The 26,043-nt window shown below is 65.5% G+C and overlaps 1 protein-coding gene across 1 annotated transcript in view; it reads left to right on the top strand.

Moving 5' to 3' along the window:
* Positions 1–7,755: 7,755 nt before the first annotated feature.
* CDH4 (cadherin 4) overlaps positions 7,756–26,043 on the top strand; it is a 326,582-nt gene continuing 308,294 nt past the window's right edge. The window contains exons 1-2 of the mRNA XM_070051648.1: positions 7,756–8,021; positions 9,795–9,906. Of these exons, the coding sequence (XP_069907749.1) occupies positions 7,965–8,021; positions 9,795–9,906 (169 nt within the window). The 5' untranslated portion in view covers positions 7,756–7,964. The remainder of the gene's footprint in view (positions 8,022–9,794; positions 9,907–26,043) is intronic.

The raw sequence follows: 26,043 nt of genomic DNA, 5'->3' as shown, positions 1-26,043 counted from the left end.
GGGTGCTGCTCCGACACTGGTTCCTCTGTGGGGTCGCCCCGGTGCAGTCACCGAAGGTCGTCATGCCATAGCAAGCCGGTGTTGAGGACGAGTTTCCTTAAATCACAAGAGAGAAACCAGGACAGTCGCCGGAATCCCCCAGAGGAGGAGGCCATGAGAGCGGAGAGCTTTATCCCACCCACTCCCGAAGCTGGCTGTGACGGAGCGAGCGCAGCGTTCCTCGCTGGCACTAAACCCTTGTGCGCTGACGGTGTGCACTGGGCTCCGGGACACAGCAGGTGCCACCATCAGGCTCCAGGGGCGTGGCTCCCCAAGGTGGAGGCCACTGTTGGGGAGGTGGCCATGACGGGACACGGGGCCACTCCACCCCCAAAGCTCACATTGAAGCCTGGGTGTGGGACCCCACACCATCTGGCAAGGCAGGAGGCAGAGGCCACGGGGGTCAGGACAGAAGCCATGGCCTCACCAGAAACCCTGGAGTGGGAGGCGGAGCAAAGAAAAGCGTCTCTCCACTGCTTAGAAACCCAGGGGTGTGGAGGGCAAACAGCTCGTGCTTACACCGGCAGCGGGGTCCACCCCTGCGATGGGATATCATTCAGCCACTAAAATGAGCCATCAAGGCCGGAAGACACACGGAGGAAACTTAAATGCATACTAGCGAATGGACGAGGTCAGTCTGCAAAGTCGGCACGCAGGAAAACGATGGGGGCTTGGGGGGAGCGGATGCACCGTGCCACGCGGGATCCTGAGTGCAGGGAGCCCCCCTGCAGGGCCCAGCATCTCTGGGCCTGCGCGGTCAGGCCCCAGCCACGCCCAGGCAGCGCGAACCCTGCAGCAGCTCCGTTGGTATCAGCGCAGCACACTGCTCTGCTGATTTGACGAATGTGTCCCCCCCCCATGCCCCAGGGGACTCTGCGTGTCTGCTCACTGTTTCCGTGACCCTACGGCCTCTCTGAAATACAAAGGCTAGTAATGACAAGAAAATCCTGGGGCGTGGGGCAGAGCGCCCGCAGCTCACAGCAAACCGACCGTGGGCTCTGTGGGATGTGCTGGCTTCTGTCCGGAACCACGGACAAGGACCCTGCCGTGGACTCCCGGAATCCCGAATGCCGGGCTCCGGGAGGAAAGGGACACCTGTTGGCCGCCCCCGAGCGGGAGGGCTTGTGCTGTCTCACCAGTCTGATGTGGCAAGTCTGCATGTTCAGCGGGAGGGGTGGAGACGTGTGAACGCGAGGTGTCTCGCGGAGCCCCTCCCGCGGGCGTCTCTGTCCACAGTCTTAGTCTCCCAGGGGACTGTGGGAGCCGTGGGGACAGCGCCCGTCTGATGCACAGCTGCAGTCCGGAACTGTAGCCCAGCGCCTGGGCATGCCTGGAGCCCAGGACGCACTGGGAAACCTGCAGGGCGCAGCGGCCGGAAGTGGCGGGGAACCCCTCCCGCAGGACGGGGCTGCCTCCCGCTCTGGGCACCGCAGCCCGAGGATGCGGAACAGAGACGGTGCCCAGAGCGGCCGAGTCGTCCCGAGCTCTCCCAGGAAGACAACTTTCTGCATCAGGGCTGTGGGGCTGTGAGGGATCCCTGGGCCGTCAGCTGACCTGTGCTCCGGAATCCACTTCCTCTCTCTCAAACCCAACATTCTGATTTATCTGCAAAACCTAGGGTGACAGCAAACAGGGTGATGCCCGGAAGCCCCACAGGAGCCCAGAGCTCCTGAACGCCAGGGACCGTCTGCGCCTCTCCGCAGGAGCCCACACCAGGCCACGGTGCCAGTCCCGGCTGTCTGCTGGGCTCCTCCACGGGGCCGCCGGGTTCCCCCCACCCGGGGCCATCAGGCATTCGCGTCAACCTGGGGCCCCCACGTCACTGCTCGCGGTGCAGGCGCTCACGCGTGCTCCGGCCACCCGAGGGAGCGTCTCCGGGAGGGTGTGGGCGAGCAGGTGGCTTCTGCCTGCAGCACAGACACGGAGGGCAGAGGCAGCGCGGCCCGGGGGGCTGGCGGAGGGCTGGCCTGTGAGACGGGGCTGGGCAGCCCCTTCTGGTCCCTTCCAGCCTCTCCGCCTCCCCGAGCTCCACGGCCACTCCACATCTCCTCGTCTGGCCGACTTCTACCCGGTTCTTCCTCCCTTTCAGCCTCAGCCACTTCCTGTCCTCTCCCGGACACTCGCTCTCCTCCCTCACCCTCCTCCCTCACACTCCTCCCTCGTGCTCCCTCCCTCTCCCTCCTCCTCTCCCTCCTCCCTCACCCTCCTCCCTCTCCCTCCTCCCTCGAGCTCCTCCCTCACCCTCCTCCCTCGCCCTCCTCCCTCGCCCTCCTCCCTCGCTCTCCTCCCTCACCCTCCTCCTCTCCCTCCTCCCTCACACTCCCTCCCTCACGCTCCCTCCCTCGCCCTCCTCCCTCACGCTCCCTCCCTTGCCCTCCTCCCTTGCCCTCCTCCCTCGCCCTCCTCCTCTCCCTCCTCCCTCACACTCCCTCCCTCACGCTCCCTCCCTCGCCCTCCTCCCTCACGCTCCCTCCCTTGCCCTCCTCCCTCGCCCTCCTCCCTCGAGCTCCTCCCTCACACTCCTCCCTCACCTCCTCCCTCGCCCTCCTCCCTTGCCCTCCTCCTTCGCCCTCCTCCCTCGCCCTCCTCCCTCGAGCTCCTCCCTCGCGCTCCCTCCCTCGTGCTCCCTCCCTCACCCTCCTCCCTCGCCCTCCTCCCTCACCCTCCTTCCTCGTGCTCCCTCCCTCTTCCTCCTCCCTCTTCCTCCTCCTTTGCCCTCCTCCCTCGCCCTTCTCCTTCACCCTCCTCCCTCACGCTCCCTCCCCCGTGCTCCCTCCCTCACGCTCCTCTTTCGCCCTCCTCCCTCTTGCTCCTCCCTCGCCCTCCTCCCTCGAGCTCCTCCCTCATGCTCCTCCCTCGCGCTCCTCTCTCGCCCTCCTCCCTCGAGCTCCTCCCTCACACTCCTCCCTCGCCCTCCTCCCTCACGCTCCCTCCCTCGCATTCCCTCCCTCGCCCTCCTCCCTCACCCTCCTCCCTCACCCTCCTCTCTCACCCTCCTCCCTCACGCTCCTCCCTCACCCTCCTCCCTCGCCCTCCTCCATCACACTCCTCCCTCACCTTCCTCCCTCGCCCTCCTCCCTCGCGCTCCCTCCCCCACGCCTTTGGCATCTCATGCTGAGTCGGCCTCACTGGCCTGCCCTGCACTGCTTCTGGGTCCTGTTCCCGCCCCTCGCAGGTGCAGGTCACGCCTCCACCTCCTCTCCCAGCTCCCCTAACCCTCACCTGCTTATCACTGGGATGTTTGTTGGCAGGTGCTGGGGCGAGCGGGCGGCACCTGCGGCGCTCTGGCCACTGGTGCCCAAGAAGCCGAGGACCAGGGTGAGTGACGGGCAAGTGATGCTGGCTGCGCAGGGACACCTGGGACGAAGGCTTCCAGGAGCAAGGCCAAGGCCCAGGGCAGGGGCCAGGCCCGGAGGGGCAGGGAGGCCAGCAGGCGGCAGTGAGAGGGCAGGGGGCGGAAGCGGCACAGAACCCTGCAGGCTGTGGAGGGACAATCGTGGGCAGGGAGGGGCGCACTTGGGCTCCAGCAGCAGCTGGAAGGCAGTGACGGGCTTGGACATGCTGTGGGGAAAATCAACAGCAAAGGAAAGAAAAGATAAGGAATGAAAAACCAGCCAGGGTACGAGCGGCGGGCGAATGCAGGGAATGCAAGCCGGGAGCCCAGCCAGGTTGGGAGGCGCCGGGGGCAGGTGTGGGCACAGCGACGAGGCGCACTTCGCCTCCCGCCGACGGCTGCACCTCCGTCCACCTCTCCAGAGCTGCTCTCAGCGAGGAGGCCGCCCTGGTGCTCTGAGTGCCTCCCGGGACACTGTCGCTCCGACTGACCCGCTGCCCCCCACCCCGATTCTGCCAGCCCACGAGCCAGGCGTGACACCGAACAGAAACGCCGCCACGGAGGAAAGCGCACCATCTTCCTGCTCTGGTGGGCACCGTGCCACAGGCAGTGGCCTGGTTTGGCCATCTTGTACTGGTTCCTTCCCCCGTGCTGCATCTCCCACTCCGCAGCACTGTCCCAAGATTCAGAATCCCCGCCCCCACCCCAGTCCCGGGAGTCCACTGGGTCTGCACTGGGGAGCCCGGCGGCTGGCTGGAGTCCTCTGTGCCTCAGTTTCTCCCACTGTGTGATGAGGGTGGGAGTTGGGGCTGGGCCCTGGGTTAGCTTATCAGTACCTTATTCAGCCCCCCAGTGGGTCTCCAGGGGGTGGGACCTGGGCTCGGGGAGAGGGTGGACGCAGTGGGCCCCTGTCCTTGAGGCTGTGAGCATGGCCGCGGGACAGAGGACTTCACCCCTGTGAGTGGGGTCCTGGAAAGGCCACTTCATTTCATCACCCCAGGGACAGGGAGCTCCAAGCTGGAGGGAGGAGGCCACGCCCCCTGCGGGCTGGCACTGAACACAGGGTGGGGCTGGTCCTTGAGACCTGAGCAGGAGGCTGGGGAAGAGGCCAGGTGGGCGGGGCGGGGGGGGGTGCTGAATTTTCTGCACCGAGAGGACCCCAAAGTTGCCCCTCAGCCTGGGTCACTCTGCCCCCGGCGGCATCTCAGCCTGACACGCAGCAGCCTGTACAGGGGTGACACGCGTGCACAGGGGTGTTCTAGCTCCTGGAACGAGGAGGAACGGGCTCCTTGCCATGTGAGGAGGGGGAGGGGGAGAGAGAGAGAGAGAGAGAGAGAGAGAGAGAGAGGCGATCAGGCCTGCCCAGTGAGGCCCACTGCACAGCCCACACCAACCAGCGGTCAAGGAGGAAAGCAGTGTTGGTGAAAAGCAGGAGTGCTCAGTGCCCCCCCTTCCTCGCAGGGGCTCCGCCTGGGGGGCACGGCCGCGCCTGCTCTGTTCCCCCCCTCCCCGTGCCCGGAGCAGCGAGCTCTGTGGGACCGGCAGCAGCAACCCCCCGCTGTCTTCCCCAGCGTCTTACTCCCCCTGCCCCTGCCCGCTCACAAAGCAGCTCTGGGCTAACACGGGGGCCTCTGTGACAGAGCGGTGACGGGGGGGGGGGCACTGAACCCCAGGCGAGAAGACAGCGCCGCGTGACCCTGACCCTGACCCTGACCCGGGGGTTTGCTTCGCTTCTGAGGATGAGCCCTTCCCAGACACCCAGCAGGAAGGAGCCTGACCGAAGCCACCCCAACCCCCTTTTCCCTGCCGCCCCCCCCAGGCCCCCAGCCAGGCCACCTGTGCAGCCCAGCTGCAGGGGAGAGTTCACAGGTGCCCCAGGAAACCGCCGCCCTCCCAGTCCCTCTCCTCCACTGCTCTTGGAAACAAAGCCCGCCTCCAGGACCCCTCACCCGCATGCAGGGGCCCAGCCCGTCCTCTGGGCTCTGGGCAGGGCCATACGGGACGCACCACCACCACCACCACCCCCGCCCCCCGCCAGCCACCACCACCCCTGCCAGTGTCTCTGCAACCTGAGTCCCAGGCTCTGAGGGTCGGGGTTCAGATGCTACAGACGTGGCGGCGGGGGGTGGGGTGGGGGGAGCAGCACCCTGGCGAGTTCCTGGGGGCTGTGGCTCTCCTGCGGGATGGGCCAGTGGTTCTCAGTCCCTGGGCTGCAGAGACAGCCACCAAGGAGGCCGTGGAGGGGTCAGCCATTCCCAAGGCCCCAAGCCTGGAGGCCCTGGCGATCGCACAAGGCTGCCTGTGCAGACATCGCCACGATTCGGAGGCAGAGGAGGCCGTGGATGGAAGCCCCGTGTCCGTCACGTGCCTGCGGGCCCACTTGAGATCCCCGGGGCTGCAGCCCACCCGGCAGGAACCAGGGCTTTGTGTCTGCCTCTCGGCAGGCGTCTTCCGCGCTTCGGCTGGAGCAAGTCTGATAAACCAATGCTCTCTGCTGGACTGGCGTCGGCTACTGCAGCGCTTCCAGACCGCCTTCCTGAAAATCCGAGTTCCTGTGAGGCGCCGTGGGCTCCTTCGCTGCCCGGGAAGGTTTCCAGTGTCTGCGAAATGCTACCCACACCAGGCGGCTGGGGTCCGGGCCCCCAGCGGCCACCTGTGCCTGGCCCCTCTGCACCTGTCTGGGCCACACTGCGGGATGGGGTGACGATAAGCCCTCCTCACGCCGGCAGAAGCAGCCCGCCAGCCCACTGACTCACAGCTCCTCCATCCGGGCCTGCCAGCGCCTCGGAAGGGCTGGGACGGCGGGAAGCCAGGCTGCTCCTGGGGGAAGCAGGCTTCAGCATCCAACAGGAGGCACCACGAGGCAGGGGCCGGACCTCAGGGCCCGCCTGCGCCCGCGGCCCAGGACACTATCTTCATGTCCCCAAACTTGCCAGCCCCGAGCAGCAGCAGGGAGCTCAGGACGGCACCTGCGGGGGGAGGGGGGGGGCTGCGATGTTCTCTCAAGAAATCACCCTCATCACACTGGGGTCCTGCAGGCTGAGCCAGTCCCCGGGCGGGGCCCTTCATGCCAGATAGGAAATGTCTAAAGGTAGAACGGAATCCCCCTGCCCCCCGCGCCGCCTGCCCCCTGTGGGTTTCGGGTGGGCTTGTTCACGAACCCTCAGTGGCTATACAGAATCCCTGAGGCAGAGAGCAACTAGCAGGCTGGCCGCGGGAAAGTGGCGGTCTCCTCCCCCTGCAGGCTGGGCGTGGGACAGGAGGCCGGCAGGGCTGGCTGGCTTGGACACAGGGCATGTCCCACGTCCCAGGCCCGCAGGGACAGGGCAGAATGAATGAGCCTGCTCGGGGACCGGGTCTCTGTGCTCCTTGGGCTGGTCTGAAGTCTGCTTTTTCCTAGGTGCCACTCAAGCCCAGCTGCCCCGGGCCGAGGGCAGGGAGGCCAGGGGCCGACCGGTGCCTGCTTCCTGCCCAGGTTGGCTCCGAGCTTGGAGCGCGACAGCCCGTGTTCCTCACAGCAGAACGAGGGCGTCCAGCACAGAGCGTGTCCACGCCAAGACAAAGAGCAGCGGAAGCCTCGGAGCAAACAAAACCACTCTCCCGGCATCTCCCAGGCAGAAGGAAGCGTGCAGAAACACTCACAGGCGGAGGCGTCTCCCGGGCGCAGAAGTCGCTCACAGGGGCAGAGGGGCCCAGCCCCGGCCATCTGCCTCCTCTCACGGCGCCTCTCACTGCCCTCTGGCTCCGCAGACCCCACAGCCGGTGCATGCACACGGGGATGGGCCACGAGGCCATCCACAGTGCACACCGCGGGCCAGACTTGAGCTTCCCCAGCAGGGGCGGGCGAGCCCTGCAGAGCCAGCGCTGCCACCCGCGTCCCTCCCTGCCTCATCCGCCAACCTCTCCACTAGTGGCCTCCGAGCTGCCCGGCGCGGGTTTAAGCCCACGAGGCAGGCCTGTGCCCACAGACTTGCCCAGAAGAGGGCGGGACGCGAAGGGGCAGCGTGCAAGTGCCCAGTGCCGCCGGGGGCCCCGGGCGGGAAGTTCCCAGACCCGGCGCGCGCCCTACCCCGCAGGGACGCGCGGACCCGGAGCGGCCACCGCGGGGGCTCCCTCAGCGTCCGCTTCCCCCCGTCTTTGTTCCCTGGAGAGCCCTGCCCTTGGCTCCTCCGGCCCGCAAGGGGCTCCAGCCAGGGCTGGAGAGCAGCGGCGGCGGCCGCGCGGGAGGCGCGCGCGGGGGCGCGGGCGCGGCGCGGCGCGGCGCGGGCGCGGCGCCTTTAAGGCCCGCGTCAGGCCGAGCGAGCGCAGGGGCCGGGCGGCGGGGCGGGGCCTCGGCGGGCCGCCGCGCGGCTTCACCTGCAGTTCGGAGCGCGCGGAACAGAGGCGCGGGCGGCTGCGAGGCCGGCGGACGCACCGGCCCGAGGGAGCGCGCCGCCGGCCCGACTTGGCCTCGCTCCCGGAGCCGGGGCGGCGAGCGCGGCCGGCGCGGCCGGGCTGGAGCTCGGGGCCGGCGCGGGGGAGCGGCGGCGGCGGCGGCAGCGGCGGAGAGCGGGCTGCGGGCGCCGGGCTCCGGGCGCGGCGCGGCGGGAAGATGACCGCGGGCTCCGGCGTGCTCCTCGTCGTGCTGTCGCTCTCCAGCGCGCTCCGGGTAAGTTGCCGCCCCCGCCCCGGCCGCTCGGAAGCCGGGGACAGCGGCGGGGCCGCCGGAGCCTGCGGAGCTTTCCGGCTCGCATCGCTGCGTCCAGCCCGGCGCCCGCGCTCCGCGGAGCTGCCCGTGGTCAGCAGGAGCGGGCGGGAGGGCGGGGGACCAGCCGGGCTTCCTTCAGCTGCTGGGCGCCGGCCACGGCTGCCCGAGCTCAGCTCGCCCGGCCGGGGCAGGCTGCCCGCTGGCGGAGCCGGCGCGCCCTGCACTGCCCGGGAGCCGCGCGCCTCCGGAGTTGGTGAGCCCAGCGGGGCCCGCGGCTGCGGGCGTGGGGCGCCCGGCGGCGCAGACTGAGGGTCGGAGGGCGGGGGCGCCGGGTCCGACCTCTCCTGTCCCGGGGTTGGGGTCCGCAGCGCCGCGCTGCCTCGGTTCTTTGGGTGCCGACGAGACCGGGGCTGCGGGGGGCGGCGGGAGCGGACCACGGGGCACCCTGGCCGCTAAGCCCCCCGCGCCGGACACTGCCGGAGTGTCCGGCGGGGCCCTGGCCGCTCGCGGAGGGTGCGCGCGCTGGGCGGGCTGCGCCCCGCGAGAGCGGCCCGGCCCCGCCGTCTCCCCGCCGTCTCCCCGCCGAGCTCGGCGGTCCGGGTCCTCCGGCCGACGCGCGCCAGGCGAGCTGCGGGGCCCGCGGGCGCGGCGTGCGCCACTGCTCCGGGGGCGCCCCTGGGCGGAGGCAGCGGGGCCGCGGGAGTCGCAGGAACCCCCTCTCGTGGCCGTTCGGCCGCGCTGCCTCCTCCCGGGCCGCGCGGTGGTGGCCTCGGGAATGAACCAGCTCTGGGGGCCGGGTCCGCCGCTCGCCCGCGGGGCGCTCGGGGCGCCCTGGGCGCACAGCCGGCCGGCTCCAAACTTTCCCGGAAGACTTCGGCTTCGCCTTGGGCTGCGGGGGCGGAGGGGCGCCTGCACGCCGACGAGCGGGGCCGCGGGCCGGGGCTCTCCCCGCGGCACCGCCCGCACCCCGCCCTCCCGCCCTGGGTGGCAGCTCTGGGCAGGGGTCGGGAGCCGCAGCCCGCGCTGGCAGCTGCCTTGGGGACCGGAGCCCGCGCGAGCCGCGGCGGAGGCGGCGGGGAAACGCGTTCCACTCTGGCGGCTCCGCGAAGGCTCCGCTGCCGGTGCGGGCGCTCCTTCTCCCCGCGCAGCGGTCTCCCCGCCCCGCGCCCGCCTGCTCGTCTCGCCCCCTCCCTGGCGGAGCTGGCCAGCACAGGACGCTGGCTTTTATCATCCCTGAGGGTCCCTGTCGCCTGCTCGGGCTGGGAAGCAGGGTCCGAGGGGCCGCAAGTGTGGGGGTGGGGGGGAAGCGTGGGGATGGAGCCGCTGCCGCCTCCCTCTCTGCTCTCAACGCCCGCACCGGCCCAGGTTCCGGGACGTCCTCTCCCCCGCGCTCCCCGCCTTCGCCTCCCTTGGGGCCCCCAGCAGAGGGGGGCGTGGGAAGCTGCAGCCGCCACCTCAAGCCACAGCCGCGGAGCCCCGGGGACGAAATGGCTCCCTGGACCTGCCTCCCCGATGTCCTCCCGCGTTTCCCTCTGCCCGGGACTCAGCGGGCAGTGCTGGGGAGAAAGACCCTGAGCTAAGGGCCAGGGATCAGAGGGTTGGGCTGGGCATGGCAGGGTGCAGGCATCAGGGCCTCCCCGGCCGCAGGCCTGGCACCGTGCGCACCTCCCGGAAACCTTGGCATAAATTCCCCCGAACTTCTGTTGGGGCTGCAACCTCTCTTTCTGTCCCCAGGCGCACGAGGAGGGCCTTGCAGCCAGAGAGACCTGTAAGGCCGGCTTCTCAGAAGAAGGCTACACGGCCTGGGTCTCCCACAACGTCCTGGAGGGAGAGAAGCTGCTGAAAGGTAGGGGGGCAGGGCTGCAGGGGGCGGGGCAGGGGTGGGGCTCCGGGCCAGCCAGGTGGGCGTGTTTGCGTGCAGGTGACTGATTCAGAAACGCTGTCATGTTGAGTGAGGTGGATCATTTCCTGGGCAACGGATTGGCATCCGGCGTGGCGTCACCCAGGCAGGGCCTGGAGACTTTCTTACCGAGTATTTTTATGTATGAAATTCAGGGCTCTTAAATTATCCCTGCGTTGAAATGCACGCGGAAGCAGCGGGTGTTGTTGGAAGTGCGGTAAATAAGCCCCCAGGCGCCGGCCCTCCCAGGAGGTGCGTGGTCCCACCACTGCCCCCCGGACGCCACGGAAGCACGCGCGGGCAGCCACTGCTGGGCACTGTGGTCAGGCAGCCCCGGAGCCACGCTGGTGACAGACGACTCGGGGCAGCAGGCGTCAGCTCCGGGGACGGCGCATCAGCCCTGTGCTGCTCGGTGTCCCTCGCGACAGCTGGTCCATGTTCACGCGGGAGGGGGCTCGGGTCCTCCTTCCCTGGGCTCCCGTCCTGCCACAGACACCTTGGCCGAGAGCCTCCGACCTCAGCGTGGGTTTCCCGGAGCAGAGCAGGCAGGAGCTTCCCAGACGACGCGGAGGCTGTTCGGTGTTTGTGACGTTCCTCTGGCTGTGGCCCCGGCCCCGCTCTGTGTTCTAGAAAATGGGAGGTTTTCCCTGGATGACTGGCAGCAGTGCCTCTGTCAGCACGCGTGTGTCCAAGCACGCGTGTGTCCAAGCACGTGTGTGTGACTGTGCGTGCGGGCATGCACACGCATGCACGAACTCTCACACGCGTGAGACGACTGGCTCACCCTCACCCGTGCACACAGCACCTGTCTTACCTGTGTGCTCCTGCTTGGGTGAGGGGGACTTTCCTCTGCGCCGGCGCTAACGGATTTTGATCGTCTGTGGTTGACTCCTCCTTGCTGATCAAAGCAGACAACAGCTCTGCAGGCAGCGGCTGGGGAGGGGATGGGACCCAGGCCCAGAGAAGGAACCGGGGGAGACGCGCGCTGGTGGCCCTGTGTGTGCCTGGAGCTGCCCGGGAGCCCCTGGGCCCTCGCACTGGGGCGCTGTGCACCACACCACCCTGGAGCCAGCCCTGCGGGCCGTGCGCCCTGCTCTCCTGAGCTGAGGCCCAGCGAACCTGATGAGGTTTTCTGCAGGGACTGGGGAGAGTGCGTCCCTCCATGCGGGAGGCAGAGGCCCCGCCCACGCGGAGCCGAAGGGCCCCTTCCCTCTGGTGGGCGCCCAGTGTCCGCAGCGGGCCTCCAGCTCTGCTCTCCCTGTGGGGTGGGGGCTGGACCACGGCCCTGGGTGGGCCTCTTGTCTGGTGTTGGCCTCGTGGGGGAGCAGGCGTCACGGCAGCCTAGGTGAGCCTGGACCGGGCGGAGCAGCCCTCGCCCAGCATCGGGGCCCAGGCCCTCAGCCCCGTCCAGGCCGTGGGGGCTCTGCCGCTGGGCGGGCCACCCTGCCTGTTTCTGCCTGCTTGGTTTTTTTTTTCCTCAAACAAGCTTCATGTGTTTACTTGAAAGACAGAGAAAGAGAGAGACAGAGAGACAGACAACGCTCACCTGCTGGTTTGTGCCCCAGACGGTCGCAGTGGCCTGGGCTGGGCCACGCTGAAGCAGGACTCAGCTCCATCCAGGTCTCCCAGGCGGTGCGGGGCCCAGCACTTGAGCCGTCTTCCGGAGCCTCCCGGGGCGCAGCAGGGAGCTGCGTTGGAAGTGGAGCAGCCGGGACTGCAACCTGCCGGCGCCGAGGGCACGGGGCCCAGAGGCGTTCTTATATCTGCGAGCATTTCGCACTGGGGCAGCGAGCCCAGCGCCGCATCCGAGTCGCCCAGGCCCGGGCACACCCATCTGTGTCCCTGCGGGGTTCGCCCTGTGGGACCACAGCCCCAACGCCCGGTCAGCCGGCGACAGGAGGCGTGCGGTTTGTTCCGCGGGAATCCACTAAGTACATAATGACGGCTGTAATGGAGTTATTCCAGCGGAGGGGACTCAGCCTGAACTTGACAAGCGGAGGCGCTGTGGTCGCCAGGCCGCCATCAGCTGTTCACGGCTACTTTGTGGCTCCTTCTCTCGGAGTCAGCCGGCGGATTCCAGCAGGAGCGATTTGTTACACAGTAATTAACTTGTTTATGATAAATGGATGGAAGAAATGTCATGGCATTTTGTTTTATGTCTAAATGAAAAGCATTTGCATTCTAAAAATTTCATGCTAATTAGGCTTAAAATAGTTTTCCCCGATAGGGTAGCAGACTCTGTGCGTCGTCGTGAACCTGTGGAGGCGCGGAGTGGCGAGTGTGGGAACGCGGGTGACGCCTGGCCGGTGAGCGCCTGGCCGGTGAGCCCCGTGGCCGGTGAGCCCCTGGCCGGTGAGCCCCGTGGCCGGTGAGCGCCTGGCCGGTGAGCGTGGACCCTGGAAGGCCAGCGCTTTGCTTTTAGGGGGCGGTGCTTACGGCCGGGTCCCTGCCGTGTGACCGCATCACCCCAGGGTGCTGACGCCGCGTTCTGCAGCCTGGGAGGGGACGCGCTCCCAACTCCGCCTTCGCCGGGGCGCTTGCTGAGCTGGTGTCGTCTTCTCTGCCTGGTTAATAATTCACGGCCACTCAGCCTGCCCGCGGCTGCCCAGCCGGGCAGTGACCCGCCCGGCCGTGCGGGGCGGGCAGGCCCCGGCCGAGGCACCCTGAGGGTGGGCAGGAAGGGGAGTGGCAGTGCTGTGTAGGGCTGAGGCTGGGCCCGCGCGTGGGCTCACGGGGACAGAGAGCAGCTGAGGCCTGGGGGCCCCGGCAAGCCCCGCCTCCTCCCAGCCTCTGCCCCCCCAGAAGCGGTGCTGTCCGGCAGATCTGACCGCGAGCCTCCCCAGCGGGAGCCGGGCGTCCTTGTCCGCCCTCCTAACCAGAGGAGACACCCAGGGAGGCCTGTCCTGTGCGAATGGACGTCTGACCAGTGAGGGGGGTGAGGCGGGGTCTTCCGTCCGCTGGCTCACTCCCCAGATCCCGCAGCCGCCAGGACGGGGCCGGGAGCCCTGAGCCGTCCCTGCTGCCCCAGGTGCCCAGGAGCAGGGAGCTGGGTCAGAGCCGAGCAGCCAGGACACAAACCACCGCTGGACGTGGGTGCGGGACACAGGGTCCCCGGGGAAGTGGCTTAGCCCACGTGCGGCTGGTGGGTTCGTCTGCCTCACAGAGCGGTGCGTGCCGAGACGGGTGGCCGGGGTGAATCAGCGAGTTTCATACAAGCCTGATCTCGGTGCTGGCCATTTTGCTGTCTTGTTTGTTGATTTATTGCCTCATCGTTGCAAGCTGGTTGCTGTGGCCCCAGGAGTTGCATCTGAGTTCAGAGCAGAAGAAACAGCAGTAGCACCAAATGTTTTCTCAGAACCCCTGCCGAGGTTCTCGTTGGCTGGAACCAGGTCACGTACCGACCCTGCTAGCGCCGGGGCTGACAAAGCACACACGGCACCGTCGGCACCGTCGTGCGTGGCTGGGACCTGGTGCTTGGGCGCCTGGGATGGGAGCCGTCACTCTTTGCAGGCAGGACTGGGATCCGCTTTGGGGGGGGGCACTGCCGTCCCCTCCCCAGGGAGCAGGGTCCCGGTGACGCCGGGGCAGCCGCACGGCCCGGGCTGACCGCAGACCAGGAGGCAGGGCCTGTGCGCAGCGTGGCAGGGCCACCTCCGTGCCGGCTGTGCCGTCCCGGCCAGGGCATGGCGGCTCCGTGTGGGGGCCGGGGGTGCAGTCCATGAGCAGCCAGAAAACGCTGGCGTGAATGACAACAGCTGGGCTGGCGTGGTGCCATGCGCGGTGCCTGGCATGTGCCCTGTCTCCCACAGCCCCCGCCGGACCCAGCCTGACCCAGCGTGGCTGTGCAGCCTCCCCCGGCCCATGGTCGCTCACACAGCTCGGCTGCTGGGGGAGATTTTATTTTACTTTATTTCATTTTGATCACAAAAAGGAACAGACTCGGCTGGCCAGGCCTTTTGCTCGTTGATCTTCCTTCCTCCTCCCGCCTGGAACTCAGACAGGATGGCTTGCGGGGAGCAGCCACTTTGGGACATGAGGGCGGCAGGTGGCAGACTGGGACCACCACAGACGCACGCCGTCTGCGTGTCCTGTGTGTCCCCTGCAGCCCCCACCCCACTCAAGGAAAGCCAGGGGCCCCGCACTGGAACCCTCAGATTCCGAGCCACTTCCAGGCTCCCCCTGCCTGGCCCGTGTTCCTTGGGGGTCAGCTTGGGGGGCTGCGGGTCCTGCGTGAGCATCTCGCCGTGGGGGGAGCCAGGCTCGGCCCTCGCCATGGCAGTGGGCTTGAGAGGTGCCCCCTGCCGGGAGCCCAGAGCTGGCGGCAGAGACCCTGGGCCTCCCTCGGGGGTGCGGGCCGGCTCCCGGGGGCTGCCCCAGCTTCAGCCGCCCTCCCCCGGGGACGTCGGGCCCAGGCTGGAGAGACAGACAGACAGACGGGCGGCCTCTGTCCGGTGAGGGAGCCCAGAGCTCGGCTGTAGGGTTGACCCAGGGCGCCCGAGCCACCCCCCCCCCCGGGGCGGAGCACAGGCAGGGCCCCCGTGTGCTGGGGGGCAGAGGTGGCCCGGCCCAAGGCTCCCCGCAGCGCTAGGAGCAGGGGGCCTGGGGGCAGAGGCGGCCGGCCCGGGCACCCCGCAGCGCTAGGAGCAGGGGGCCTGGGGGGCAGAGGCGGCCCGGGCACCCGCAGCCCCAGGAGCAGGGGGCCTGGGGGCAGAGGCGGCCCGGGCACCCGCAGCCCTAGGAGCAGGGGGCCTGGGGGCAGAGGCGGGCCCGGGCCCGGGCTCCCCGCAGCACTAGGAGCAGGGGGCCTGGGGGGCAGAGGCAGCCCAGCCCGAGGCCCTCAGGCGCCCGCCGTGCACCTGCTGCGGAGCGGCCTGCGGCCTGGAGGCGGCCATTTTGCGTGCTGGGGGCGGCCATCTTGAGTCATGTGACCAGGGGAGGCGGGATTTGGGGGGGTAACTGTCATCCACAGCTCAGGCCCAGGCGCGTGCGCAGAGCATCCGGGAATCTTCAGAGCCCTCAGGAGGCGGGGCTTTCCCTCTGACTGACAGGTGAGCGCTGGGAGACCGGCCTGCAGGGGGCGCCGTGGGGCTGTCCCGAGGGCGCCCGCTCGGATGTCGCGGCCCGCGACGTCCAGGGTCAGCGCCGCGTGGCCCCCTGGACCCGGGTAAGCGCAGGCCCGCGTGGGACAGGGCTCTGCGGGCCCGCGCCCTGTGTCTGAGGCCGCGGCCCTGGCGTGGGCCGGGCCAGGGCCTGCGTTGTCCGGTCAGCTGGCGCGGGGTCTGCACGCGGCCGCCAGCCCGGAGCGGGGTCTGCACGCGGCCGCCGGCCCGGAGTGGGGGTCTGCACGCGGCTCGAGGCCCGCGTGGTCGGGTCGGTGTGGGCCCGGCTCCCGCAGGGGCGGTGGGCGCGGCCCAGGCCTCTGTCCAGAGCCGGCCTCGCCCCGCCCTCGCGCGGTTTCCTGTCCGCAAAGTTGTTCGTTCGGAAACGGCGACATCGCAGCGCTGCCCTGGGGGGGGGGGGGGGCCGGGGGGGTCCCCTTCATTTAGGTTTTAAGTCGCAACCGGATTCCCTCAGTTTACCTGAGGGACTTGGTACCTGCTCCCCGCCCCTCCCCCTCCCGCCCCTCCCCCCTTGGGGGGTCCCGCAGCCCCCTCGGGAGGGTGGCGAGGTCGCGGCAGGGCTGAGGGGGGTCCAGTGCTCCTCCTTCGTGGGCAGCCCCGGCCCCGGTACCGACGGGGTCCCCGGCCCTGGACTTCGGGGTCTCCTGGATGCGGGCTGGGGTCCCGAGGGCGTGGGGCTGCCCTCCTCTGGCGGCCGGCGGTACTGCCTCGGGCGCCGTGTCCTAGGAGCCCGTGGAGCAGCCGGCCGGCCAGTGTCCTCCCTCAGGCCTCGCCGGGTCCGGGAGGAGGGTGCGCCGGGGCAGGGGCCGGACGCTTGCCCACGCCTCCCCGCCCGGCCCGGCGTAGGCGCGATGCTCTGCAGGGCTTGGCCCCTGCGCGGCCTCCTCCCGGAGCGGCCTCAGCGGGCAGAGGTCGCTGGACTTGTCCGAAGGCACCGCCCTGGCTGGCAGCTCGGGGGGGGGGGGGGGGGGCTGGGCGTGGCGGGCGGGGGCCGGGGGCGTGCGCTCTTCCCGCCCACTGCTGCCCTAGAGGCTGCCGGCGGCCCCTGGCCCGCGTCCCCTTCCGTCTGCGGTTCGGGCAGTGCCTGAGCCTCCCCACGGCCTGTCTTTCCTGAGAGTCCTTGCGGTTGCCTGGGGCCACCAGGGCCCCCCCCCCGGGGTGGTCTCCCGGCTCAGGGCCCTCACTGCTCACCTCTGTGCAGGGTGTGGGGCCACGGTTCCCGGCAGCACATGGGCCTCCCCGGGAAGGGTCTGGGACCACGTGCAGGGAGCCCACAGGGTGGGCGTGGCCGTCACTCCTGGCTGCTGCGGGCTGGGGGCTCCCTGCACAGCCCGCTCAGGGCGGGGGCTTCCTTCAGCCACACAGAGCCTCAGCGGTTCTCCTGGGCGCCCCACGCAGGTGTGGAGTGATGGGGTCCGAGACCTGGGCTGGGGAGAGAGCACCGCAGTGCATGGCTCCAGCCAGTGTGAGCGTCCCCTGTGCTGTCCCGTGGCTGCCACCAGGCCTGAGCTGGGCGGCTTCCGCCTGGGTCCCGGGATGGGGCCGCAGGCTGAGCCACGCTGGACGGCCACAGCGGCTCCTGCTGCTGCCGCGTGCTGTGCCCTGTTGGATTCGCAGCTGTGGGATTTAGGCGGGATTCGGGTAAGCCTTCTGTGACAGATAACTACCCACAGGCCTTCGACTGCACCCGCGCCGGGCTCACAAGCCCGAGTGGAGCCGGGTGCACCAGGCGTGGGTGTGGAGAGCAGGCTGGTTCTCCCGTGGACTGGACGCAGCCCGTGCCACCCCCAGGTGTGGGTGGGAGGGGGACGTGGTCCCGGGCCGCTCTGCAGCAGGTGCACACGTGTGCCTGTCTGACCTGGGGAAGCGCCGGGGGTTCCACTCTGTGTTCCTGGCCACGCGGAAGCAGGGCGCCTTCTCTGCGGGGCAGCGGCGGAGCCTGGGTGCGCAGCTTCACAGGGCGGGCTCACAGCCCCCAACTCGCCCTGCAGAAAGCAGAGCCCCTGGCTGGGAAGAGGAGGGGACAGAGCACGGGGGCGCCCCCTTCCCTGGGCCCCTGCTCCCCCACGATAAAGCAGGAGGGCAGGGCGTCTACCGCCTGGGCCACTCGCAGACTCCAGCAGGCTCCTGGGCCCCTTCCAGCCTCCTACAGTGGTTGGGCAGTGGCCCCCAGAGATGCCCCGTCCTGACATCTGCAGGTGCATCCGTGGACAAAGGGGCTTTCCAGCCTTCATCAGGACTCCTGGTGAGTTCGTCCCGGATGTCGTCTGGTGAGGCCCTGAGTCCGCACCAGAGACGGAAGAGGGGACGCAGAGCCACAGAGCAGCCACGTGGAGGTGGAGGAAGGTCGGAGTGAGGCGACCACAGCCCAGGAAGCCCTGGAGCTTCCAGAAGCTGGGGAGTCCAGGAAGGCGCCTCCTCGGGTCTCCAGTGGGAGGGCAGCCCTGCCCCCACCCTGGTCCAGGACGAGGGAGCGTGGCCACTGCCACGGTTTAGGACAGCAGAGTGACCAACACGGTGGTCCAGGACGTGGGAATGTGGCTGACACTGTGGTCTGGTCCTTCTGGCCGCCAGGACTGCTGGAACGTGTCCGGTCACAGACCCCACCCAGGGAACCGGAAGCTTTGGGCTGGGGCCTGGCAGTCCCCTGCTTGATCATCAAGGAGCTCGGCCGGGTGGAAGCCTGGGGGGGGTATCAGGCTCAGCTGTGGCTTTCCTGGGGTGCCCCCCATGAGCTGCCGTGTGGTCAGGAGTGCTCTCAGGCAGGTGGTGACTGGCACTGTCACGCAGCCCACCTGGAGGGGTTGGAGCTGGGCCAGATGTCGTCTTCAGGATGAGAGCCCTGAGTGTGGTTGCCCACCACACCCGGCTGGGGCGAAGGCGGTCTCCCTGAAACTGCGGGCAAGGTCGCTTCCTCGGTGACGTGGACCACGGGTGCACCGTGGACATTGTGCTCCCTGGGGGGCCCGTGCTGGGGTGGGACGTTCAGCCGGGGCAGGACAGGTGCACTCCCTGTGCTGCGGAGTGGTGGAGCTGCACCCTGCAGTGTGGGGGGGGACTTGCCGGGGCGGGGGGCTTTTCTAGAATGTGCCTGTCCTCTCCCCAAAACTGCTTTCCTGTGGAAACGCAGAGACGTTACTTCTGGCCGCAGACAAATCTTCCGGTGTCTCAAGCCTCGATGCCTTTGCTGCCTGGCTGCCAAGTGCCAGTGAGGGCAGGGATTTGCACGGTGGCTCCAGGACACTGTGGCCGTGACCGAGGGCTTTGTCCCTGGGCTGTTGCCTGCTTGGCATCGGGGTGCCTCTGCGTCTGGTTCATGGCGGAGCCCTGGTACCTACAAGGGGGCAGGTCTCACCGAGGCTCTCCTGTGCTCCTGCGGGCTGGGGACAGGCTACCTGAGAGGCGGCCCATGCCTGGGGATAGCGGGTTTTGGGGGACGTGTCCTGTGGTAGTGGACATGGTGTCTCAGGCCACATCCTTGTCTCCAGCCTAAGGAGGGTCTCTGGGTGAGACAGAGGGCACAGCCCCCGTGGCTGTATGTGCCATGTCCCTGCTGCTGCTCTGGGAACTTTGAGCTGGACCTGAGGCCAGGCCAGGTGGCCGGAGCAGAGCAGGAAGCACCTGGCACAGCAGTGAGGGCCAGGTGTGGCAGGCGCACCATCCTGCTGCTTCCCTAGAGTTGGGTTGGTTGGCATCAGTAAGACCCCCCCGGGGGGGGCCTTCTCCTCCCTCCTGTGTCCGTGATGCTTAGAGAGGCTCTGGCTGAGCCGTCAGCAGGTGGGACCAACTGCGTCCTGCAGGCACCTGCAGAGAGCATCGGGATCCGGTGCCCACCCCACTGGAGGGGTCGGGGTACAGCTGTGGGGCTGTTCTGGCCCACTGGTTGGGGCCCCCGCACCCGGCATGGAGGGAGGCAGGGCCAGGCCACGCAGCCAGCCCAGGTGGCAGGTGCATCGTTGGTCCTGTCACAGAGCGTGGGGCCTGCCGTGGTAACTTCCAGCCACTTACTCCAGCTCCCTCCACAGGCACTGCAGGAGCCAGAGAGGGGGCGGAGCAGCCGGGGCCGGGCCCACTCCTCACGCATCGCAGGCACCCCCGGTGGAGCCCCCTGTGCTGCTCAGTCCTCTGCTGGTGATGCGGCAGTTTCCTGCCCATGTGATCTCTACCTTACAGGGCTGAGGGGGCGGGTCACAGGGCGCAAGGCGCGGAGGGGCCTGCAAGACCACACAGTACACGCATCCAGGGGTGCTCTGCCTTACAGGGCTGAGGAGGGCGGGTCACAGGGCGCAAGGCGCGGAGGGGCTGGAAAGACCACACAGTACACGCATCCAGGGGTGCTCTGCCTTACAGGGCTGAGGAGGGCGGGTCACAGGGCGCAAGGCGCGGAGGGGCCTGCAAGACCACACAGTACACGCATCCAGGGGTGCTCTGCCTTACAGGGCTGAGGAGGACGGGTCACAGGGCGCAAGGCACGGAGGGGCCTGCAAGACCACACAGTACACGCATCCAGGGGTGCTCTGCCTTACAGGGCTGAGGAGGGCGGGTCACAGGGTGCAAGGTGCGGAGGGGCCGGCAAGACCACACAGTACACGCATCCAGGGGTACTCTGCCTTACAGGGCTGAGGAGGGCGGGTCACAGGGCACAAGGCGCGGAGGGACCGGCAAGACCACACAGTACACACATCCAGGGTGCTGGCGCCCACTCACTCCAACTCGTGCCTCTGGTTCCTGGTCACTGTGTCCTTTGTGGATATAAGGACACCAGGTCCCCTGGGCAGGTGCAGCCCGGCCCAGAGCAGCCCCCGGCCTCCCCTTCCTCCTCTGATTCCTACCACCCCAGCCCTCTGTTTTCCTGAACCCCGGGAACATGAAGTCTTCGGGGTGGCCCTGGAGAGGAGCAGACTGGAAACACAGCATCCCAGTGCCTGGAGTGTTTCCACCTTCCTGAGAAGTCGCCCTGGGCCACCATGCGACGCCATCGCCCAGGGGCTCCCACCGTCTTCCCCAGGACTCCACCCCACCCCCAGCACAGAGAGACTTGAAGAGCAGTGAGGCAGTGCCTTTCCCGTGAGAGTGACAGTGGCTTCGTTTGATGGGTTTTTATGGCTGTTCTGGGGGTTGGTTTCCCTTTTTGGCCTTTGCATCCTGCTGTGTGGCCAGACACCTTTGGGCTAACGGCTGTGTTTTAAAATAGAGTAAAATGGAATAAATGCATTGGAGAATGGCTTGTCCAAGGCCCTGTGTGTGCAGGGGGAGCGTAAGTTGACACCTGAATTTGGTGATGGGTGTGGGTGTGATCAGACTATACCACGGTGCACCTAACTGAGGGGCTGGACCCCCTGGACGGCCGCACTGCAGGCTCCTGAGTGCCTGAAGCTCGCGTTTCCTCTTCACTTACCTTTTCTCTCTTCCTCCCTCAGAGGCAGAGAGGGGATTATGCAGCTGGTCTTATCTGTTTCTCATGTTTTAAGATAAAAACGGAATCTCAGTGCAGGGCTGAAGGCTATAAAGTTGTGATCAAAAGCCCATAAAATTATAGAACTTGTGTGTCCTTGGGAAGAGAGGGCCTCCAAGTGGCTTTTTCTCGAAGCAGCTGGACAGGGGGAGGACTGGTCTCTCGGAGGTGTCAGGTGCGTGGGGAGAGGTGGATCGCTGTAGACACTGGCACTGTGGCGTGGCGGCATCACGTGTGGGCTCCGCCTGGGAAAGCAGTGGACGATGGCCAGAGTGCTTGGGCCCCTGCGCCCTTGTGGGAGACCCAGATGAGGCTCCTGGGTCCTGGCTCCTGTCTTCTGTCTGGCCCAGCCCTGGCCATTGTGGCCATTTCGGGGGTGAACCAGCAGATGAAAGATCTCTCTCTCTCCCTGCCTCTCCCTCTCTGTAACTTGTTTCAAATTAATAAATCTTTATTAAAAAGTTCCTGCAATCTTGGCTCAGGAAATTAACATATAAGACACACAACGTGATGGTGCCGAAGTCACAGGCGCTTTGAAAGCTGCTCTGTCCTTTACAGGGGAGGCCGGGCGGCCTGAGTGGACGGTGTTGAGGGCTGTCTCTGGGGAGAGGGCTTCCAGGAGAGGCAGAGGCAGCTCCTGAGTGGCGAGCGGGCTTCTCTTGGGGAGTTTTAAACACACAGCAGGTCCCCTCCCCCACAGGCACCTCTTGCTTTCAGCAGGCCCCAGGGCACTGCTCTGAGCCCGTGACAGGGCATGTTAAATACCACATGCGTGACATTCTCCAGAAGTCACAGGTGGTCACTCAGGATGGCCGGAGAAGGCTTCTGTTGCAGCCTGTGAAATGAGAGTGGAGTTACTGTCACCTTGGAATTCCAGACAGTTCCGGAACTTTCCCACGTTTTCCAGGAGTGAACCAGGGTGGGGGGCTGTGGAGGGGGCACTCGCAGCATCTCCACTCTCTTCCCTGTCTCCTTTGCCTTCCTGGGCTGTGGGTTTGGGGAAGGGGCAGAGCAAAGACCCATGCAGTTGGAGGAAAGGTGTGGCAACGCTGTGCAAAGTGCGTGTTCCCTGTGTGTTAGTGTCCCAGCGTCCTCTGGGCCTCGTGTCTTGTGTTAAACAGTGTGTTGATGGTGGCACTCCTGCTGCTTGAGTGAAGGGAGACAGCCCCGTGCAGCCGGCCTTGCCGAGTTGGTGCGGGAGGAGCCAGAGAGCTGTGGCTGTGATTCCTTTGTGAGTGCGAGTTACCCTGGGGCCCCCGGCTGTAGCTCTGCTGGATTAGGGAACAGGGCAGCCTGGAGGTTCACAGGCCGGTAGTCCAGCACCTTCCCTTGGCTCTTCTCACCTGCCATCCTCGTGGGGCGTGGGAGGCCATGGAACTTCAACAAGAACTTGATTTTCCATCCCTGTCCCCTGGAGGCAGTGCCTTAGCCCAGAGCTGGAGGAAGGTGCCACTCACAAGATGGGTCTGTCATCACGGGAGAGGATCTTGGTTTCACGACTGAGGAGTAAAATGAACCGTTGGGGGTCTCTTCCCTCAACGTGGCCAGGCTCAGTTTAGGGAGGCTGACTCCGGGGTTGTCATGTGCTGTGTTCCCGTGAGAGAAGCCAAGCCAGGCGGACGGGGCAGGAGCAGAGTGTGGCTGCTGTGGGGTCCAGTTGCTCCCTCCTTTTGCCTGGAGCTGAGTCACTGATGGTGCCCCCTCCCCGCACGCAAGAGCTCCAAGAGCAGAGTCCTTCTGGGGCCAGCCTCGTCCGCTTGGCCTGCTGGTGCCAGCAGCGTCAGACATGTGCCCATTGTTGGGCTTGGAAGGGAGCATTCTGGAAGGATATCACTCTTGGATGCACACACAGAAAGGCCCCCAGCAGCTCTCTGAGCCTGCAGCTTCAAGGAGGCACTAATTAATCACTTCCTCCAGCCCCGGGGAGCCCAGGGGCTGCTCCTGAGATAAGAAGGCTGCTGGCCGCACCCCCCCCCCGACTATCTGCTCCTCTCCACCCGGCAGAAAATTATTGCATTGTTTCCTCGCTTTGAACGGTGCTGCTTTATCAGGAAGGCAGCCCCCCCCCGCCATGCAGCCATCCAGGAATCCTCCTACTGCATCCCTCCTTGATCAGTTTGGGAGTCGTATGATTGCCTTGTGGCTTAAATGCCAAGTGGCTCAAAACATTCATTGGAAAACGCCATCCCCCATGATGCATTGTTCCTTGCAGATGTCCCCATTCCTCCTCAGAGAAGTCGTGTGTCCCTGGGAAGACCGTGTGCAGCTCGGGACCCTCATCTGTGCCCCTCTGGGGGATCCTCGGTTCTGAACTTCCGTATGGGTGCAGGCGAGTCCTTATCTCCTTTTTCCCTAGCATATTGCAGCGTTTAATCTCAACTTGCCGCCTCCCCCTGGAACCACTGCTGGTGACACTGTGGCCTCTCTCCGGGAAGTTATTTGATTTTTGATGTAAGAAAAAGGATTAATGCGGTTGGATTTTGATAAGGCTAGCATGGCGCAGACACTCTCATCCTGCCCGTATCACTGACAGTCCGTTCGTTATGCAGGAACACTGCACAGTGGCGATACAGGACCTGCAGAGATAATTGTCGTTTTGCTATTTAAAAGTAAGTCTAGTGCTTTGCAATGTTAAAATGATAACCTGTTTAGGAAAAGCTCCCAGTGCCCGTCTTTTGGCACCAAAAAAAAAAAAAAAATCCTCTTCTAGCAGGCTCACGTGGATCCTATTCATCTATTTTTATTTTTCTGGGCATAAATTAAAGTTTTATTTCTGTTTGAACTCTTACGCTGCAGCGTAAGAGAAGAAGTGCATATCTGCACTTTCACACTGAACACGGCCCCGAGGTTTTGTCCCGGTGCTGCGCGTGTGCCTTTGCCTCTCACTGCTCTCGGGCTTGGAGATTAGATCCACGTGAGTAGCTTGATCTGTGGTGGACGGGTGTTTTTGATCAAGGTGCTAATCTCAGCACTTACCTGGGGCTGGGGGAAATGGGGATTATGAGTTCACAACCAAGCAGGGAGGAAGTGCCTCTCCATACTCCTGCTGCCTGCCTTCCCTACCAGGAGGGTGCAGGGCTGCACCAGGATCCCTGCACCTGCTGCGGCTGGTGTTCCACATCCCCCTCAGTGGCATTGCTGTTGACCTTGTGCCCAAGTCAGCTGTTTCGACAAGTGGGCATCTGTGGAGGATCAGGATGGTGGCCCTAGACAATAGAGACCAAGCTTGTCAATCCATCACCGTGGCTCTAAACAGGTCACAGAATCAGAGCTGTTTGATGGAGAGAGGTGTGGGGGCCAGAAAGATCCCCATCTTCATTAACATATCACAGCATTCACTTTGCTGTGATTATTGGTGTTTTACTTCAAGACACTTGTAAGTCTCTGGAGTCCTAGATGTCAGCCATCTTGGCCAATTAGGGGATCCCAGAGACTCTTACACTGTCCCAAAACTCTAAAGGCTCCTGCTCCCCACAGACTGAACTCCAAATGTTCCATTCCAGGCCCTCTGTGTAATGGTCCTCTTGCCATAGTCCCTTTTTCCCTGTGCCATGCCCATTGCCGCTGCCCCCTCCCCAAACCCTAGGCACCAACAATGGACTCCCTGTAAGGCACCTGGACATGTGTGAGCTTCCCTGTGCTGTTTCTGTTTTGACTGCTGATTCTGCCCAGATCGCTTCTTTGCCTGTGGGAATTTTTCAGAGCTTCCTAATTCAACTGTCGCTTCTTATCAGGCCTCATTTTACTAATCTTCCCCTCCCCTTCTGCTCGAGCTGTGTCACATCCATTACTCCCACTTCTGTTGCTTCATAGCTTTGTTGAAATGCAGAGTGGTATAATGTTTCTTCTGTGTTCATCTATGTTTGCCCAGATTGCAGTCATACTGTTTGTGTGTGTGTGTGCACATACATGTGTGCATGCATGTGTGTGCTGGGGGCGACTGGGGAAGTGAGGAGAGAGTGTGAGATGGAACTGGAGGAAGAGGCAGATGTCTTGGTGCATCCACGTGAAACCTTCCCAGGAAGGACTCCTTGTGAGAGAAAGGAAGTGGGTTCTTCTCCCACCTTTTGGAGCAGGGAGAGGTTTGAACTGACAAGCAAGACGATACAAATGCATAATAAGTGGAGAAGATCGAAAAGCCAAAGTGTGTTTCATTTTGCACCTGTGTGTTAGGGCTTTCCCAGTTTATTAAGCCATTATCAAAGTAAAGTAAGACAAGTGGTCTCAGTCTAATGAAATTGCCCTTCTGTGTAGCTTCAGGTGTCCGGATGACACTGGATGACAGTGACGATTGTTGCAGTGGGAGTTTTAGCATTGGGCAGCGTCTCCCTCCGTGTGCTTTCTGAGGGCTGTAGCTTGTGAGCATTCTGACAAAGTGGGGAGAAGGCTGAGTTTTCCAGCACTGATTCTTCCAACCTGGAACTGCAGAGTGGGTGCTAGCCAAGCCTCACAGGACCCTCACACCTCAGCCCATGGTGCTGTTCTCTGATCCGGGGCCTGTGCTGGGACTCACTGGTCAGCACAATGGCCATTGAGTTAACTGTCATTCCATGGCTGTGCACCTGGACCAGGCAAGCCAGCTGTTTGTTCACCTGAGGCCTGGGGGCCAAGCAGACCCCCCTGTTGGCCTCTGCTTCATTCCATATTGCCTCTGCCACCCTCCCCACCCTTCCCTGGGCAGCTCTGTCTGCCACTCATCATTTCACTGCAGAGTTGTGCTGACCTGTGGGAGCTGGTAGCTACAAGGGCCCGTGTGCTCCCGTGTGCAGCAGTCGCACTGCTGGGCTGACAGCGTTTTATTGAAGCACGGAGGTCCCCAGATGAAGACAGCAGGTGGGGACATCCTTGTCCCCCCTCAGCAGGCTCTGCCTGCATTCACAGCTCCTAGGGGCACTTCTTGACCCACTCTGCCTTTGGCTGGGCCGTGCAGCCTTTCTGCCTCTGCTCGGTAAGTTCAGGCAGAGCCTCACCCAGGCAGAACGCCATCTCTGGAACCCAGTCCTGAGGGGGCGGGCTGTGTTGCTAGGGAGCGGGGATCTGCCCATCTGTCTCTGCCCATGGCTCAGCCCCTGGAGGTCACGGGTGGGGTCTTAATGTCTTCCCCCTTGCACCTGCTGACTGGGGCTCCCATGTGCGAGGTGTCAGCTGCACTTGCTCTTGATGGGTGTCTGGGGTCTGCTGGGTCCTCACAGCTCCCTAAGCTTCATCTTCCGTGTTTCCCCATGCGGGGAGAGCAGGCGGCTGGCCCAGGCACAGCCTGCTGTCCTTGCTGTCCCTGCCGTCTGGTAGAGCAGTTTTACCATCTCTTGTGGTCAGCACTGCTGGCTTCCATTTCCTGGTGAGGAGACCTTGCTTACTGACTTATTCAGGAAGAACAGGAGGCAGATGGCCGGGGCCAGGGGTTCTGAGCTGGCCGGCACTGGCATTCAGGACAGCCCACCCGGGGGCCGCGCCGTGGATGCCTGGCTGGGAAGGTGGCACACTCTGACCGTGTGCAGTGGACTGAAC

The sequence above is a fragment of the Oryctolagus cuniculus genome, chromosome 11, assembly GCF_964237555.1.
Source record: "Oryctolagus cuniculus chromosome 11, mOryCun1.1, whole genome shotgun sequence".
Classification (NCBI taxonomy): Eukaryota; Metazoa; Chordata; class Mammalia; order Lagomorpha; family Leporidae; genus Oryctolagus; species Oryctolagus cuniculus.
The sequence above is the reverse complement of the archived record's forward strand: the minus strand, read 5'-3'. Positions and strand labels throughout refer to the sequence as shown.